The sequence below is a fragment of the Ovis aries genome, chromosome 7 (assembly GCF_016772045.2).
Source record: "Ovis aries strain OAR_USU_Benz2616 breed Rambouillet chromosome 7, ARS-UI_Ramb_v3.0, whole genome shotgun sequence".
NCBI classification, from domain to species: Eukaryota; Metazoa; Chordata; class Mammalia; order Artiodactyla; family Bovidae; genus Ovis; species Ovis aries.
The window spans coordinates 54,454,264-54,474,200 of NC_056060.1; the positions used below are offsets into that span (position 1 = coordinate 54,454,264).

General features: G+C 39.4%; 1 protein-coding gene across 1 annotated transcript in view; it reads right to left on the bottom strand.

Moving 5' to 3' along the window:
• UNC13C (unc-13 homolog C) overlaps nt 1–19,937 on the bottom strand; it is a 706,632-nt gene that overhangs the window by 662,338 nt on the left and 24,357 nt on the right. The window contains exon 5 of the mRNA XM_060417920.1: nt 1,012–4,259. Within this exon, the coding sequence (XP_060273903.1) occupies nt 1,012–4,000 (2,989 nt within the window). The 5' untranslated portion in view covers nt 4,001–4,259. The remainder of the gene's footprint in view (nt 1–1,011; nt 4,260–19,937) is intronic.

Below are 19,937 nucleotides of genomic sequence, written 5' to 3' on the forward strand. Positions count from 1 at the left end.
AAATAAATTATATTCTTTTATAATGGCAAGTAATGTTCGATCATATGAATATATAACTTTATGAAGTATTATGTGGAGTATTTTAAAGATGACATTTCAATATTCAAAGAAACCATTAACAGTATATGATCAATTAAAGCTGAGATTATATCAAACTATCCTAAAAATATAAAGAGATAAGCATGCAAATAAAGTGAATGTTAAGGGACTGAGATAAAGTTTGGTTGAAAAATTAAAAGTCAACAAAACTTTTACTTATATGCAGCTACTTTTCAAAAGTATGAGATCCAAAATTGTTCCCCTAGGAGGTCAAGGAAAATTATTAGGTAAGGTACTGTTTTCATTTCCGTAATGGTCAAGAGACTTCTACTCCACTCTTTAGGAGGAAGATACTTGTCTCTATCCCCTTACGGACTCCTTCAAAAGAATGTCTTGGGACCATTCAGGCACAGCCTAGGACTTTAATGTCCTCCCTTAGCTGCATCAGTAGGTAGTGAATGAAGCTGTGGTCCTCCATAGTGCAGGATGGGGTTGGCTGTGCAGACCTAGTTCTTCCTGCTGGCATGCTCCAAAGTACCAAATTGATGGGGAAAGGAGTGGTAAATCTATGAATCTATCTTTCTTAATTCTTTTAAGATTAAGTTTTTCTTTCTCCCAACCCCTATACAGAACCAAAATGTAGACCCCAGGCTGCTCTTTGATTTCACCCACCCTTCCTTTGATACCTGATGCCATTAAGTTGGAAATATGAAGGGTGTTTTTTGACTAATCCTAGCACAGAAATCGTGATCCATGGAGTATAGTGCTTATTTTAGTACGACCTGTTTGAAAGCACCTTGATTTTAAACTGTCAAGCCCAGCTTGTTGGGGGAGCCAAGTAAAATAAGGTTCTTCTCAGAATAAACATGCAAATTCCTTGAAACGAAATTCCTTCTCCCAAGAGTAAACACAGAACATGTTCTAAAGAACACAACCCAGTGAGCTCATAACATAGCGGTTAAACATAAATACCTCCAGCCAGGATCTTCTCTTCCAGTTCTGCCATTTGCTTCTTATAGGCTTTCAAAGCTGCTTCTTTGAAAGAGGGGCGAATCCTCTTTGGCTTTGTGACTTCCACTGGTTGTTCAGGGATGTTTTGGTTTTCATCTTCTTTCATTTCCATTTCAGTCGGTGCTTCATTTAAGGGTTCCAATGCCCTTTCACTAACCACATCATCTGCCTGTCCATCATAACCCTCATCTTGTGGGGTTTCATAAGGGGTTTCATATGAAGGGTGATCATACTCCAGCATTTGTTCATCTGTTTCAGTAACACTAGTCCTGTTTTCTAGCTTAGCAAGGACTTGTTCCATTACTTCAACATAATCTGTTTCATTATCAGCCACTGGTTCACTATAGTCCTCTTCATCCTCTGCTTTGTAATAATAAGGTTCTGTGTAGACGTCAGAGTCAAGGGTTGTACTCGATTCATTTGCAGTTGATTGGGATAATGTCCGAAATCTCCCCATTAAGGAAGAGCCACTGTCCTCATACCCACTGAGACTCTGTGTGCTTTTGTTCCATACCACTTCCAAGGCTGACTTAGCTCTCTGTAGTGTAGATCCAAATTTTGGGAAGCTGAAAGCCTTATCGGAAAGGTCAATGCTTAATCGACTATGCCAAGATTTGGGTGGGGCATCCTCTGAATCATCACTTTGCAATTCACTTTGACTTCGATACATCATGGACAACTGGTTTTGGTTTTGGTACAGCTCATAAGAATTAGGTTCCTGATAAGAATTATACTGGCCAACCCATTGTCCCTGTGGCTCATTATCCAGCCCAGGGCATGGAGATGAGTTGTCATCTTGGGTTAAATCATAGCTCTCAGAGTCATCCTGAAGGTCACTGTGGCCCTTTCCCAAGTCTTCTAGGTCTTTATGGTAAACATCAAGTTGTTGATCAGATAGACTGTTTGTGTCATAGTCAAAAGCTTCCTGGGTAGATGAATCTAAACCTAAATCGGCTCCTTGCTCTTCTTGATTCCATTCTTTCCATGGAGAAAGATCTTCATGTAAAGAGAGCTGAGAATCACTGTAGTGGCTCCGGTCTCCAGATGCACACACCATGCCATTACTCACTCCACTGTCCACGGTTTCTGTGTTCTCAATTTCACTCTGCACTTGGACACCCTGAGGAGCCCCATTCAAACCCTGATCCTGAGGGCTGTCATACATGGTAGGGGTGCCCTCCTGTTTCCTCTGCCAAAGTTCCCGGTCTGAAGAAGACAGGAGGGAGCTTCCATTAGTTCTAGTGAAAAACTGATTTTCTGAAAAATCCTCTGAATAAGATTGACACAATTTGGAAAAATCAGATTCAGAACGGCTAAGTTTAGCAGTGAAAAAATCACTCTGTGAGTGCCAGAGAGGTGTCACATCTGCATAACAGGTTGTGGTTTGTTTGGCCAAGTTATCCGATTCTGGCAAATGTGAAGACATTTTATCATATTCTGATTTATTTGCAATTTTGCTGCTACTAGCAGTTTTATTCTTGGCTCTAGCATTGTGTGATTTTGAACTTGACTTGGAAGCACTTCCTTTTGTTGGAAACTCTGACTTGGAAAGCACAGCATAACTGTTTCTATTGAGGTCAGATGCCAGCTCTCCATCACTGTCATCAGGAGAGTGCCAACTGTTTTTCTTAAGTCTGGGCTCTGGAGTAGACAGCTTTATGTCCATGCTCTCATATGTCTGGGAGGATGGTAGCCCTCTTTCTTTTCTTTCTTTGATGTCATGAGTAAGAATATCTGTTGAGATTCCGATGCCTGTTCCTTTGAGTTTATAGGATTTTTTTAAGACTAAATCCCTTTGCTGAGGGGTTTCAAAGTACACAAGGATGGGTCGAGGCTTTGCATTGGGGCAATCCCTTTGGTGTCCTATCCTCTGAGCAAAGTCAATTTTAATAGCATTTGGTGCGTCGGAAAAACCCATTTTATCTATTAGAATTTGGTACACCACACTTTCAATATATTCAAATCTTTCCTCGGGCACATTTAAAAATCTCAGGCTTGCCTTGCTTCCCACATGACCTAAGTGTTTGATATAATCATGGATGTCTCTAGTTTCCCGCCGAGACTGGACGAATCCTGTCCGCAGCTGCTCAATTTCATTTTGCACAACCTCCACGCTGCTGGAGATCTCATCAATGGAATGCTTGAGGGCATTGACATGCCCTCGGAGTTCAGAAAGTTCTGTTTCGATCTGACTTATTCCCTGAAGTTCCTTAAAGATCATTTCCATGACATCCTGCGTCTGGCTAATGCAGACAGAGGAACTGAATCCAGGCTCCAGGGCGTTGGTCTTTGGGTTTCGGGCAGTTCTGTCCAAAGATTTGCTTCTGATTCCCCAGGTTTTCTTCACTGTGCTCAACTCTGAATCCGAGGAGACACACTCTTGACTCTTTTTCCATTTCCTCAGTTTGCGTAAAGCTCCTAGCTTTAAGCTGTGCAGAGTGCGTTCCCCGTCGGAACTCCCCTCCGAGGGTGCCAGGCTGCTGGAGCTCTTCCTGTTGCGTCTGACGGGCATCGTGCGTGTTGACTGCGCCTGGTTTTCTGTACTGCTCCTTAGTTCACTGAGTGATTCTGAGTAGGAACTCTCAATGGAAGATAACTCCTGAAGGAGCTCCTCATGATCACTGTTGGTTACATGAATATTCTTCTGGAGGCCATTGGCAATAGCTACTCGGTAACTGAATGTGGGGGAGAGAGAAAATTCTTTGTTAGCCTCCTCTTCTTCAGTGGATAAGTTGCGAGTAGATGAACACTTTGCAAGCTTCTTTACTCTGCTTTTCAAGGTGTTAGAAAATTTGGGGGTTTTGGTCTGGCCAGCAACAGGAAGGTCTTGATCTTTTTTTGGCTGATTCTCTTTTTTTTTGGTTGTATTTCCCAGTTTCTTTGTAAACATTCCTTTGCAAAGCTTATGGATGTAAGGTAAAATCAGGCTCTTGAAAAGATTAGCCACCATGGAGAGCAATTAGTGCAAGCTTTTCTGTCCCAGGGAAGTAAATAATGTATCAGGATGGAACTCTGTAAATCCAAGGCCAGCATCACTGTTCAGATGTTCTGTGAATCAGTGAAAATAGCAGGAAGGGCCGCTGTGGCTGCCACAGTGTCACTGTCCTGGGAAAACCAGAAGCCAGGCTCCGTTTATGAAAGACATTCATTCTATCTTGGAGGAGGGGTTTCATGAGTCTCTTTCATTTCCATGTCACTTCAGGCAGTTCCTGAAAAAAGGAATTGCAAAGTGAATATCAGAATTCGATCCTAGATTTAGCCCATGGCTAACAGCTTTTAAACTATTCAAGATACACAGTGTGTGAAAAATTTCAGAGGGGACACAGAAATATCTGAATTTCAACACACACTTTTAAAACAACTAGGTAAGGAAAGCAGAACCGATAACTGTGTTTAAATTATCCTTTCCTTTTCCTAAATCACTTATGGGTAGACACAGTTAAAATATTAGCAAAGGTAATAGTAATTATTTAGAAAAGTTTGTATAAGATGACAGGCAAATTTTAATAACTATTATATATTCACTATATGAGCTTATCATTTCCACTTTATATCCTTTCCTAAAATTACATTTACTTATACAAATATTACATTTCAATTTAAATATATTTGCCCCCACCTCAAACATTTAAAATTCACTGAATTAATTATTCATGTATGTAAGATTTTTTTCTTATACAAATAGTCTTACTTTTCTAGGTATTCCATGATTGATAATTTCTTAAATAACTATTAAAGAAATCCAAGTAAGAAAATATTTCATAGGATGATGTAAATACCAAGAGAAAATGCATCCTGTATAGACATCATATTTGTCAGTGGAGTATCATGAATGGAAAAAAATAGACAATTATATAATATGTAGGCATATAATAACAACAAAAACACAATAGGAAAACCTTATATTTGAAAATAAGGATAATACATCTAAGTTCTTAGAGAATGTGGCTTGGAAAAGCAAAGCCACCCTAACCAACCAGTGCAGACTTGTGGCAGGTGGCAGGAAACCCATCCCTAGGGTTAAGATCATAACTGAAGATAGAGTGCCAAATCACAAAAAGAGATTGTACCACAAATAAAACATGTCTAATAATAAAAAATTGGTTGGATATATAATCCATCCTATGATTTTGTGTTTTATAATGTAAATGACCACATACCTAGGTCATATTTGTGATAGTTAGCTTCTTGAAGATGACGACAGTTTACATTAATTTTGCTGGTTCACCAGCACTGTGCCTTGTATGTAATAGGTATTCACATATAATTTTGTTGACTTGAACTATTTCATCACTGAAATATATCACAGAATAATAGTAATGACCAAAAATCTTTGTTGATATCAAACTATGGATTTGAGTAGATAAATGTTCTAATTCTTTAAAGAATACATCATAAACTGCACACTGTTTTAGGAGCCTAATGGCTCTTTATCAGCTCCCTCCATTTGGAAATCTGCCAATTTCACTTCACTAGGATTCTGCAGGGACTTGGGGAATACATTCTCTGGGCAGGAGCCAAGTTTCATAAGAGACAGGGCACTGCAATGTAAGAAGGAAGCAAAAAGATGGAAGAGAGAGACTCTAAATCCATGTCTTCTGGACTTCATAAACAGTCAAAGTCAATTTTGCTTGTCTGAAACAATTTGTCATTCATTCAGAATTACATGCCAGGACCTGTTTTCTACTAATAAAAATGTCAAGAAATTAATTTCTGAATTCGATTCAAAAAACATTTATTGTACCCCTATGCAACCTCTCCTGTGGGAACAAAAAAAGACATATTGGAAAGTTAAGTAGCAGTAGAGTCGATAAATTATTTTAAAGCCAACTTCAGTAAAATAAATTGTTCTACTAATCACTCTGCTGAAGATCCTGGGTTTCCCAAACCTTGAAACAAATACCTGATTTTTGTTTAGATGAAAGCAGCAATTTTGTCAATGCCTCTAATATTTTCATGAAATTGTGTTTAGACTTCCTGACCTGTGTTACTAGTTCAGAGCTATTGTTCTAGACAATAATGGTTGGAACAATTTTGAACAGGAAAATGTAACCTGCAATGATGCCCTGCTTCAAAATGCAAACCTGAGGGTTTGTGGACACAGTTACACAGATGAACTCTCTTGTTCTGTATTCTAACCACATGGAATAACTTGTTGTTCACTACAGGCTCTACTCGCTTTCACACTTCAATAACTTTTCTGTTGTCTCGACCTAGAATATCATTCATGTCTAGCCCTCCTTGTCTGTAAAAATTGTGTTTCAGCTTTAGAATCATTTGTTCAGTGAAGACTTCACTGACCACCCACACCGAGCTTGTCTCTCTCTCTGCCACACGCTCCCGCAAGCCAGTGCATAAGCAATACATATTCTTCCCTACTGTACTCTCATTCCTGCTTCCATCCCCTGGACTATGTCCTATTTAATGATAAGAATATGACTTGTCCAGTTTCAAATATCCTGAACCCAGCATACATAAAAACATTCAATAGTTATTGAAGAATTGGTCCAAAAGGTACAATGTTTTAGCCATGCGAGTTGAATAAGCCCTGAAGACCTACTGTACATCACAGTGCCTTTAGTTAATAATACAGCATACCCAAAATTTTGCTAAGAGGGTAGATCTTGTTTTCATAACACAATCTTGGTGATGGTTTCACAGAGGCATACTTACCTCCAAACTCACAGAAAGTTAGAAATTAACCTGCATTTCAGTCACTTATTAAACATCATCAGCTGGTTGTCCAAATATAAACTCCATCCAACACCTAGTCATTTTCTTGAATGATTAGTCTCAATTTAATATCATATCCTAATTATTGACTTCCCCAAGACATATACCCAGGAATCACTCTAGATTCAATATGATCCTATTTCCATACCCTATACATGTTCACTCACGCCACTAGTGACGCCTCAGTGCTGAACTCCACAATTTCTCATCTGGACTACTACGATTGTATCCTATATGGTCTTCCTAACTCTAAGTTGGCTCTCCTCTCAAATCAATCTTTCTTAAAACTAATACATTTAAAAGATATAAATCCTTCCACTTAAATCACTGTCTCAGTAGTTTCATGTCCTGTCACTTCCAGAGCACGTCTGCCTAAGACACACTGAAATAGTAACAGTTCTGTGATCGTTGTATTGTTGCCTCACCAATGTGCCTTTGTCCATGCTGTTCCTTTTGGCTTCATTTCTTTCCCATCGCCTCTATCCCTACATCTTATTCATGAATGTCTCTAAGGCAACTAAACATCTTAGATCCAGCAGGGATTAGCATTACCTTGTTTGACCTCCTTTAGACTCCACCACTTCCTCCTCTGTGCTCCCACAATGCTTTGAATGCACATTTGTTATGGTAATTCTTAGAATATAACAGCTATTTGTGTGAAATATTTATGTGTCTATATATAAAATGTGATTTGAGGGGGCAGGGGCTGTGATTTATTTAACTTTAAATATTCAAATTGCTTGATATATATTAGACTTACAATATTTGTTGGGCAAATAAATATGTACATGCACAAATGAATGAATGAACAAGTAACAAGCCCATAAATTTGAAGATGGATTATAAAGACTCCAAGAAGCCTGAACTAGCTAAACTTGGCCTTAAATGATCTAGATAAAGAAAATCAGCATATGCAGAAGGTAGGTATCACAAACATTCACATCATGTTAAAAATGAAGAAGCACTCACCTTGGAGAGAGATGGGAACTAAAGGAGGATGGGTCTGCATGGACAAAATGTGAACAGAATGTGGAAATCTCTGAAACTTGGGTGCAGAAGCTCCATTTGATGAGGGGGCACTAATGGTTTTTGGTTTTCAGCACAGCTTCTGGATGAGGCATATTATCCATATAAGCATGAGAGAGTCACTTCTATACTGCCTTCACTTGTACATTTTTTCTCCTTTTTTTATTCCATATTATCTTTTATTTTTTATTGGAGTATACTTGCTTTACAATATTGTTAGTTTCTCTAAAATATACACAGTTCATGCAGTGCAATATAAAAAAAAATAAAACAACAAACAACCCAACCAAAAAATGGATGGAAGACTTAAACAGACATTTGTCCAAGGAAGACATACAGATGGCCAAGAGGCACATGAAAAGATGCTCAACATCACTAATTTTAAGAGAAATACAAATCAACACTACAATGAGGTATTACCTCACATCAGAGTAGCCATCATCAAAAAGTCTACAAACAATAATTGCTGGAGAGGACGTGAAGAAAAGGGAACCACTTGTACACTGATTAAACTGGGACAAAAATAGTATCTCCTCATGGGATAATTGTAATGAGTTAGTTAACACATGTAAAGTTCTTAGAAGAGTATCTAAAACAGTGCAGAGCCCAGTACCTATAAGTTACCATTAGAACTAAGAAGTACGTTGAAAAGATGAAAGAAGTATTCACAGAAGATTCATCATGTGGTATCCGTTGTGAAAATTAAGGTAGACAGAAGTGGGAGGCAACCTAGGAATCCTACTCAGTTGGAGGATGACATGAAAAACAAAGAAAGGAAAAAATACCATAAAGAAGCAATTGGAGGGGAAATAGAGAATGCTTTCTACCTACATGGTCCAGAGGCAAATTTCCAATACAGAAATCTTACTTTCCCAGTTACTGGGTTCTCAGTCTCTGTTACAATTTCATTTCAAAGCCATAGCCACCTTAACAAGGTTTGTCCATTGTTGTTTTGTCACTAAGCCACATTTGACACTTTTTGTGACCCCATGGACTGTAACCCGCTAGGCTCCTCTGTCCATGGGATTTCCCAGGCAAGAATACTGGAGTGGGTTGCCATTTCCTTCTCCAGGGGATCTTCTTGACCCAGAAATCCATCTCACATCTCCTGTATTACAGACAGATTCTTTATCACTGGGAAGCCTCTAATGAGGCTGATGAGTCTCAAATCTCACCTGCAGAACTTCCTTCAGGCAAGTGGCCAAGTAGAGAAGGAGGCTAATATTTAATGAGCACCTATTATGTTTTAGAAACTTGTGTTTGTGTGTTAGTTGCTCATTCATGTCCAACTCTTTGAGACCACAAGGACTGTAGTTTACCAGGCTATAGTCTGTCTATGGAATTCTCCAGGTAAGAATACTGGTAGTGGGTTGCTATTCTTTTCTCCAGGGGGCCTTTGCAACCCAGGGATCAAACCTGGGTCTCCTGCATTGCAGGCAGATTCTTTACCATCTGAGCTTCCAGGGAAGCCCTCCAGAAACTTGAACTGTCCCAAATAATCCTCAAAGAAACTCTCTAAAGACATTATTATGCCCATTTTAAAGATGAGGAAACAAGAGGTTCAAAGAGATTAAGAGACACAGCCAAAATTACTCAGCTAGTGAGCAGCACCTTGTTATTCTCTCTGTCAATAGCTTCCACCAGAGCTTTATGAAAAACAACTAAGGCAAAAAGATATTTTGGTCTTTAGACCTGAGGTCAATGAAGCTATCAGCTGCATACAAAGTGAATGTTACCAGTGGTAATGGTCACAAGTCCTAAAATGCACCACATACAAACCCACAGATCTACTCTCTTCTCTAAAGTTCTATAAAAAAAAAAATGTTAGTAGCCCAGATTAGGACAAAATCAAAGTCAGTAAAAGATATGTGGGAGGAGAAGGGGTTGAGGAGGGGTGGGGAGACCAGTCTATCATCATATGCATCATATGATACTTAACTACCTGAATTCAAAATCTCATATTTACCCTCCAGTTGTATTACCTTTCGGAGAAGGCAATGGCACCCCACTCCAGTACTCTTTAATTACGTACATGTGTGCCTGCTAAGTCGCTTCAGTCATGTTTGACTCTGTGCAACCCTATACACTGTAGCCTGCCAGATTCTTCTGTCCAAGGCATTCTCCAGGCAAGAATATTAGAGCAGGTTGCCATGCAACCCTCCTGCAGGGGATCTTTCCGGCCCAGTGACTGAACCATGTCTCCTGAGGCTCCTGCATTGGCAGGCAGGTTTCTTACCACTAGCACCACCTGGGAAGCGCTTTCACTATACACTCACACAAGTGGTGCTACTGGGAAAGAACCTGCCTGCCAGTGCAGGAGACATAAGAGATACAGGTTCGACCCCTAGGTCAGAAAAATACCCTGGAGGAGGAAAAGGCAACTTTCTCCAGTATTCTTGCCTGGAGAATCCCCTGGACAGAGGATGCTGGTGGGCTACAGTCCATAGAGTTGCACAGTCAGACACGACTGAAGAGGCTTAGCGTGCATGCACATTATTCTCATTAATGATGTTGGGGGACAGGTGTAAAGTTTTTGGCAGGAAATCTTTGAGAGAGATTAAAATGCTAGACTATCTTATGAGACACTTTAGTAATAATATTTATTACTTTTACTATGTGCCAAGCACTGTGTATATAATTTTCTAAAATTTACCTCACTTCATTTTAATCCCATAATAATTGGGTAAAATTAGTATTATTATTTTCCAGAAAAGGAAGCTGAGCTTTAGAGTTTTCAAGGAAACCTGACTCAGTACATGCAATTAATAAGCAACACAGACTTGACTCCAGGCCTCAGATTTGGACTGAGAATGTATCAACTCCACACTGAATATTAGGGTCTGATGGGGATTAAAATATTTTTGCCAGTGTGTTAACAAGTCCATTTTGTAAAAAAACTATTTAGCATGACCTCAACAGTAGGTATCCTTGTGGGCTAAAAGAGCTAATGAACCTTTGAACAGTCAGCAATTTATTGCTAAATCATTACCAAAATTAAGTTAAAGTCTTTTCAGATCAATAAACAATTCTAAGTTCCTTATCAAATGCAATAAAATAGGTGACCTGGTTATCTGAATGCTAACTTGCAAGGGAGAGAAGAGAAAGAGGATGATCTGAGACAGAGGCCCTACCAGGTTGCCTCCCCAAGTTCTGCCCTTTCTATTTCAGCATGACTCCTCTCTCAGTCCCTGACTCTGAACTGAATCCCCACCTTTGGCCTAGGAACCTCATGGCTTGCCAGTTGAGTTTCTGATACTATCTGCTTAATCCCTGCTACCAGCCCAATAGGGAAATCTCTTCACTGCTCCTTTGTTGGCATTGATTTTGTGTTAAGCACACAGGACCCTGTTAGGATGATCATTAATCCCGCACCAGAAGAGAGCAAGAAAGCCTCTGTTTCTCATTACAGCACCTCAACAGTAAATATCCTGTACTGTCTGATTGCTGGTTTAAACGACATTTTCCAAGAATAACTCAAAGAGAAATATATGAACACAGTTCACCAAATATCTGTTCAACAGTAAATTCTTAGCGATTTGAAAACCAGCTGGCTGGAAGTTACTTCCTATGAGGTGGGAAGGAAGATGGGCTGTTGCAGAGACAGAGAAAAACCTAACCACGTGCAGGGGCAGGTCATCAGAGCCAGAAGGCCCAGTGGAAAGTAGCTCTGACCTATGTGCTGACCACACAGCTCGATGAGCAGGACCCTTAAAGCACGGCAAAGTAACAAGCCAGGGTAGGTGGCGGTGGAAGGGAAAGCTAGTCACACCGTTAGCCACAAGGAGCTGATGGGAGGGAACAGCAGTGTAGCTGGCACAAGGCAGGTGATAAGAAAATAAAAAGATTAGGCTTTAAAAAGGCTCCCTTAGAATGTCTTTATTGGATTTACACCTGTCTTATGTATCTTTCATTTTTGTTGTTTTTGTTAATTTTTTAATTGGCTTGTAGTTGCCTTACAATGTTGTGTTAGTTTCTGCTGCACAATGAAGTGAATCAGCTATACATACATCCCCTCCCTCCTGGACTTCCCTGCTCCCTATCTCACTCATCTAGGTCACCATAGAGCACTAAGCTGGGCTTCCTGCGCCAAAGAAGTCATACAGCTGACCAGGAGGCACATGAAAAGATGCTCAACATAACTAATCATTCAGTTCAGTTCGGTTACTCAGGCATGTCAGACTCTCCGCGACCCCATGAATCACAGCACGCCAGACCACCCTGTCCATCCCCAACTCCCAGAGTTCATTCAAACTCACATCCATCGAGTCAGTGATGCCATCCAGCCATCTCATCCTCTGTTGTCCCCTCTTCCTCCTGCCCCCAATCCCTCCCAGCATCAGAGTCATTTCCAATGAGTCAACTCTTCACATGAGGTGGCCAAAGTACTGGAGTTTCAGCTTCAGCATCAGCCCTTCCAAGGAACACCAAGGACTGATCTTTAGGATGGACTGGTTGGATCTCCTTGAAGTCCAAGGGACTCTCAAGAGTCTTCTCCAACACCACAGCTCAAAAGCATCAATTCTCTGGCGCTCAGCCTTCTTCACAGTCCAACTCTCACATCCATATATGACCACTGGAAAACCATAGCCTTGACTAGACGGACCTTTGTTGGCAAAGTAATGTCTCTGCTTTTAAATATGCTATCTAGGTTGGTCATAACTTTCCTTCCAAGGAGTAGGCATCTTTTAATTTCATGGCTGCAGTCACCATCTGCAGTGATTTTGGAGCCCCCCAAAATAAAGTCTGACACTGTTTCCACTGTTTCCTCATTTATTTCCCATGAAGCGATGGGGCCAGATGCCATGATCTTAGTTTTCTGAATGTTGAGGTTTTTTTAATATAAATTTATTTATTTTAATTGGAGGCCAATTACAATATTGTATTGGTTTTGCCATACATCAACATGAATCTGCCACAGGTAGAGTTTTAAGCCAGCTTTTCCACTCTCCTCTTTCACTTTCATTAAGAGGCTTTTTAGTTCCTCTTCACTTTCTGCCATAAGGGTGGTGTCATCTGCATATCTGAGGTTATTGATATTTCTCCCAGCAATCCTGATTCCAGTTTGCGCTTCTTCCAGCCCAGCGTTTCTCATGATGTACTCTGCATATAAGTTAAATAAGCAGGGTGACAATATACAGCCTTGACGTACTCCTTTTCCTATTTGGAACCAGTCTGTTGTTCCATGTCCAGTTCTAACTGTTGCTTAGAGAAATGCAGATCCAAATGATAAAGAAGCAACACTTCACACCAGTCAGAATGGCCATCAAAAAATCTACAAACAATAAATGCTGGAGAGGGTGTGGGAAAAAGGGAACTTTTGCACTGTTGGTAGGAATGGATTAATAAATTGATATAGCCACTATGGAGAACAATATGGAGATGCCTTAAAAAGCTAAAATTAGAACCATCTTATGTATCTTTGTTATGTGAGGGAATAAAATAATTTTGTATATATATATATATATGTAACTTATACTCACATGTCTGACTATGACAATGAAAATTGCTGAAACACAATAATGCATGTGAAATGATGTCCCTGAGAACTATTCATTCTTGTGTCTTATATTAAGATACAAATATATATAGAAAATGTTTTCAACAAAAATGAGCAAACTAGAAAGTGATTAAGAGGTTTATCTGAAGCTAATAAATCATTTTTAATAAACAGAAAGACCCATTTCTCTAAGGATGAATGCCAAATGATTCATATCCTCTTTATTCTAGCTAATAAGGTATTTTGTGAGGTTTTTTTTTAAGCAAACAATAGCCCATCTACAATTTTTTACTCACCTCCATTGCTGCTACTTTGCTTTCAGTTCAGTTCAATCGCTCAGTCATGTCCGACTCTTTGCGACCCCATGAATCACAGCACGCCAGGCCTCCCTGTCCATCACCACCTCCCGGAGTTCACTCAGACTCACATCCATCGAGTCAGTGATGTCATCCAGCCATCTCATCCTCTGTCGTCCCCTTCTCCTCCTGCCCCCAATCCCTCCCAGCATCAGAGTCTTTTCCAATCAGTCAACTCTTCGCATGAGGTGGCCAAAGTACTGGAGTTTCAGCTTCAGCATCATTCCTTCCAAAGAAATCCCAGGGCTGATCTCCTTCACAATGGACTGGTTGGATCTCCTTGCAGTCCAAGGGACTCTCAAGAGTCTTCTCCAACACCACAGTTCAAAAGCATCAATTCTTCGGCGCTCAGCCTTCTTCACAGTCCAACTCTCACATCCATACATGACCACAGGAAAAACCATAGCCTTGACTAGACGGACCTTAGTCGGCAAAGTAATGTCTCTGCTTTTGAATATACTGTCTAGGTTGGTCATAACTTTTCTTCCAAGGAGTAAGCATCTTTTAACTTCATGGCTGCAGTCACTTTGGTTTAGAAGTCCACAATGACATCTAGTACCAATCATTCTATAAGCAGTTTGGAATCTACGAAATACTTTTGTGTGTATCAACTCATAATCTTCTTGATGACCTTGTGAGGATATTATCCACAGTGTATGGGTATGGATAGTTAGTCTCATAGATGCCAAAGTATTGCCTGCATCTCTAGACTCCAAACTTGGTCCCTTCACTATAAAAATGTACATTCTCCTTACTCCAGACATTTAATATTATGATAGCTTACAGGCCTCCTAAAGTAATATCATCTACCACTCCAAACCATCCCTTGAACTAATTTCTGTTTTATCTTCCTTAAATATAGGTTTCCCTCTTATTCTCTGGGTACAGATTATTTCGTATCCTCTACTCCAGGCCTCTTCATGGTGCCATAGATACACTAGTTTATTCCTCCATTGTCTCTCTCTTTTTAAAATTTTTACTGGAGTATAGTTGCTGTATAATGTTGTGTTAGTTTCTGCAATACAGCAAAGTGAAATCAGCTTTATGCATACATATAGCCCCTGTTTTTTGATTTCCTTCCCCTTTGGGTGACCACAGAGAATTGAGAAGAGTTCCCTGTGCTATACACTTGGTTCTCAGCCAGCTATTTTATAACATAGTAACAATCGTGTATGTTTGTCAATCTCAATCTCTCAGTTCATCACACCTCCCCCCTTTAGTATCCCTTATGTTTGTTCTCTACATCTGTGTCTCTAGTTTTGCTTTGTAAGTAAGATCTTCTGTATTATTCTGGTCCTCCAGCTAACCTGGCCTTAATCATTTGAAAGACAAATGAACTAATTATTTTCATAATAGTTTTTTTTAATCTCCTCTTTTTCATATATTCTGAATCATGATCTTTAGTCTTTCATTATTCTTCTAAAGTATTTATCAAATACCTCTTGTACATGTTTTTTCCATTTTCAAAATCCTTATTAAATGCCATATTCTGTCAACTCCTTTGTAGAGATTACTACATTGATGTTTGTTTATAATATCTGCAGTGGGTACTGTTATTGATCCCCATTCTACAGATGAAGAAACTGAGAACCCAAGTAACTGGCCCAAGGACACACAGCTGGGAAATGACACAGGTAGAAATGCAATCCACACTGACTGGCTTCAGAGTCCTTTCTCATAAAACACTAAGATCTACTTCCCATGAGAACCAACCCTAAGGAAAAAAGTGGTCACCTATGTAATACATTTGAAGAACTCTTGCCTCAAGAAGCTATGTTACTTTTATTTTAGATTTGGTCCTTGTTGAAATGCAAATCTCACCAAGGGGCTCTTAAGTTTTAAGGCATGTAAGTCACTTTGTGTCTTGGTGTAAAAGGTTTATGAATACATTCCTCAAGAGCAGGAGGGAAAAGCAGAGAGCACACGTGAGATTGGGGAGAATTTCCCATCAAAGGAGACAAGTAGCAGAAAAGGGCAGATATGAGCCACTAGGCAGCCTTGAATAAGCCTGGCCCACTGACTGTCTTGGCCATGGTCTGGCCCTGTTCTCAGCTACAGAATTCTCCTCTGGAGAGTAAGTCTTTGCAACTTTTTTTTTTTTTTTCTAGTCTTCGTAACTTCTGCCCACTGATGTGGACAGCAGGCAGAGCACAGATGCACGGGCTACAGATGAGCAACTTAGAATGATGTCATTCCAGAGACATATCGCTTTAGTTTACCTGGATTATATCCTCTGATTCCACCACCACCTCTTTTCTTCCCCCAACTAAAGCAGAGATAGAAACTCAATGAATATAACTGATCAAAGCCGAGCCTCTTTGGTTGAATTAAAGAAGCAGTGCTGGAGGCTCACTTTCCCTGCCGCTTCCACACTAGCTACCGCCCGTACAGACCCTCTACAGGCACAGGGCTTGGGGAGTACAGTTCAAACAGCGCTAATCCTCAAACTGTGCACAACATGAAATGAAAACATGACAGGGTCAAAACCCTTGCCTGAGTTCAAACAGCAGAGCTGGAACAAAAATACAGGTCTCCTGCCCCAGCTTCATTGCTGTTCCTGCCTGTGCTGCACTGCCTTCTTCTAAGGCAATCCATCCAAGGATTTGGCATCTTCCTACCATGGCAACATTCTCAGAAGCAGCAATCCAAATCCATCTTTAAGGGATTTGACTTTGACCTTGATTCTCTATGGTCAACATCAGTAATTTTCTGGAGCTAGAAAGTCTTTTGATATTAAGAGAGCTTTCTGTAAGAAAATCTTATGAGCACTTTCATCATGTACTGGAATTCTTACTAGACACATAAGCTGTATAAAGGAAGGTCACTGAGAAAAAACACCATCCTGGAGCAAAAGTTGCCACTAATTCTAATGTTTCCCATGTCTCTGTCCTACTAGGTTGCTTGGAGACACATTACCAGCCTACTGACCTGTGATAAGGCAGGAGCCCAAGTCCCTGTGAGAACAAATTACATGTCCCTACCTGAGCTTCCCAAGCACTTTTTTGCTGTTTTCATCCTAATAGAAAATGATTACTCTGTCTTCAATATTTTAAAATAATTAATCCTTAAATCCTCATAAGGTAAAATATTATTCTTATTCTAAAAACAGGCTTCCCTGGCAGTTCAATCAGTAAAGAATCTTCCTGCAATGCAGGAGACCTGGGTTTAATCCCTAGGTTGGGAAGATCTCCTGGAGGAGGACATGCAACCCACTCCAATGTTCTTGCCTAGAGAATCCCCATGGACAGAGGAGCCTGGCATGCTGCAGTCCATGGAGTAGCAAAGAGTCGGACACAACAGAGCAACTAAGCACACATATTCTAAAAAGAAGAAAACTGAGACTCAGAGACCCTACATAAGTTACTTATGACTTACTCAAGTGATGGGAGTAGAATTTAAATATTAGTGTGGCTCCCAAACCATACACAGCACACTGTTCACATAAGATGACCACAGTTCTATCAGGGAGCACTTCCATCTTTGGTGAATAGAAGGCATATTCCAGTTGGTGCCCAGCTGAGCTCCAACATATACTATTTGTTACATTAGGGGAGGGGCATGGGATGGAGGCTTAAGCCAGACCAGATGGTCTACTGTGAATCCTGGCTCTCTGTATACAGGGAGCAAACTGCTTAACCTCTCTGTTCCTAAGTTTCCTTGTCTGACAAATGAGATAATAACAGTACCAACTCCTTCATATTGCTGTAAGGATTAAATAAGAGATCATGAGAGGAGTGCCTGGAACCACAGAAGTACTCAAAAATGTTAGCTATTATTTATGTTTTTAATAAATAACAATAAGCTTGTGATCTGATCAGATCTTTCTTCTATTCCTACACCCTTCCTGACTATAAGACAAAAAAGAGAGTCCTAACGTAACACAGCTCCTCTTCTGCATCCATTTAGACTAGAGAAAACTGCCGAATGTTTTTCAAGAGAGAGTAAGAATCATACCAATTCTGAGGCCTTGTGAGGAAGATAAAAATGTGTAGTGTTATATATAGTTTAAAATTATTTCTTTTAAAATGTTACATACTCTAAAGGAGTGGATAAGAACTTATAATAATAATTTTATTATATTTTATTGATTTTAAGACAAACATATTTTAACATTTCTGAAATTGGGATTGGGACCACAGAGATTTCACATTCCTTGCATATAAACCAGGAATTATACTATCTATGTCCTAGGGGTGTTTGCAAGATGTGTGAGATGATGCGATAATGAGAGTGAACACATCTGTCACATTCCTTGGTGGGACATAGTGTCTGGTTTCATTAATATCCACTTTCTTGCTTATCATTCCCTCCCTTACTCCAACAAAATGTTCTTTAAGCCAAAACTCATGAAGCCAGCCAGAGTTTCTTAAATTCCCTACTTGGCAAGTTGGATTCTAGGTCCAGGTCAAGCAGTAATAGTCTGCAGAAGTCTCTCTGATGACCCAGGTAGGAATTAATGTGCCCCTTCATCTGTGTCATGGGCTCACATGAACACCACTGATACACTACACTACACTGTGTTACATGTATTATTGCAATAGCATGAAGTAATACAAGCTCTCATTTTTGCATCTATCTTCTCTAATGGAATATATCAGGGTACCCAATATTTAATAGTTGTTTAATTTTTATTGGGAATAAAAGCAATAAAAAATGTACCAATATTTTATGAACTATTACTAATCTGTTCAACCATAAACAGAATTTGACCTAAATGTTAGTAGGGTGGCAGGGAAACGGATTTATCCTGTTCTTAATACAAATTTAATACCCTCCTGGCTGAAGTAATTGTTACACATTCTAAAAAAGCAAGGTTCAAATTTATTAGATATTATTGTATTTCTACAAGAGTTGCATATACAATTAAATATTTCAGCCACAAATATCCCTCATGCTAAAATTACATTGAATATATCTATAACAAGAAATTATGAGTATTGCTGGCAAATTGGTACATTGATTAGATGTCCACATGTCTAATTAATGAAATCTAAATAGCTCTTCACCTTGGGTGTCTCACTAAAAACATCTGTTAACAAAGTATTCTCTATAGATGATTAGATACTTGCTAGCTTATTTTGCTCATTTTATTGCTTTTGATCTATAATGGCAAAAGCATATCCTTAAAAGCAACACAAAGGGTTAGTAATCAGTGATGATTTCAGACTGATTTCTAACTGGTCAATGTGTGCGCGCCTGCGTGCTAAGTTGCTTCAGTTGTGTCCAACTCTTTGTGACACTATGAACTATAGCCCACCAGGTTCCTCTGTCCATGGGATTCTCCAGGCAAGTAAGCTGGCCAATAGGTGTAAGGGAATGTGTTCTATAACATTAAATATCAGGAAATGCAAATTAAAAACCAAAAATGAGATACCATTTCATACAGATGAGAATGGATAAAATTTTAAAAGACTGGTTACATACCAAATTCAAGAGAAGATGAAAAGTAACTAGAATTTTTATGCATTAAAGAAGATGATGTTAAAGAATATAATCACTTTAAGAACTATCTGGTAGTTTCTGGCAGACTTAAACCGACACTTACACTAAGGTCCAGCAATTACATTCCTAAGTATTTATGCAGGACAAATTAAGATATATTTTTTCAAACTAACTTGTATAAGAATTTCTGTGCAGCCTTATTAATAATGACAAAAAGGTGGGAAAATATCCATCAGGAGGAGAAAGTATATACAAATTACAGTATATTGAAACAGTGGAGCACTAAACAACAATAAAAAATGAACCACTATTACATACGAATCTTAAAACATGACGAGCAAGGAAGGCAGACGCAAAAGAGTAAATGCTCTCTGATTCCATTCATATTAAGTTCAAAGCAAGACTAATCTATGACAACATAAATCTGAAAACTTGTTGCCTATGAAGCATGGGAATTGACTTGAAAGTGACATAATAAAACTTCTGGGCTGATGGAAATGTTCTGTATCTTACTTGGGATAGTATGTATGTTCATTTTTTTTGTATGTGTGTGTGTTTTGTTGCTCATTCATGTCTGACCCTTTGCAGCCCCATAGACTGTAGCCCGCCAGTCTCCTCTGCCATGGAACTTTCCGGGCAAGAATACTGGAACAGGTTGCCATTTCCTTCTCCAGGGGATCTTCCCACCCAAGGATTGAACATGTGTCTCCTGCATCTCCTGCATTGCAGGCAGATTCTATACCACTGTACTACTAGCGCCACCTGGGAAGTCCAAATTATAAACCTGAAATCTATGTATTTTACTGCTTACAAATCTCATTCTAGGAAAAAAT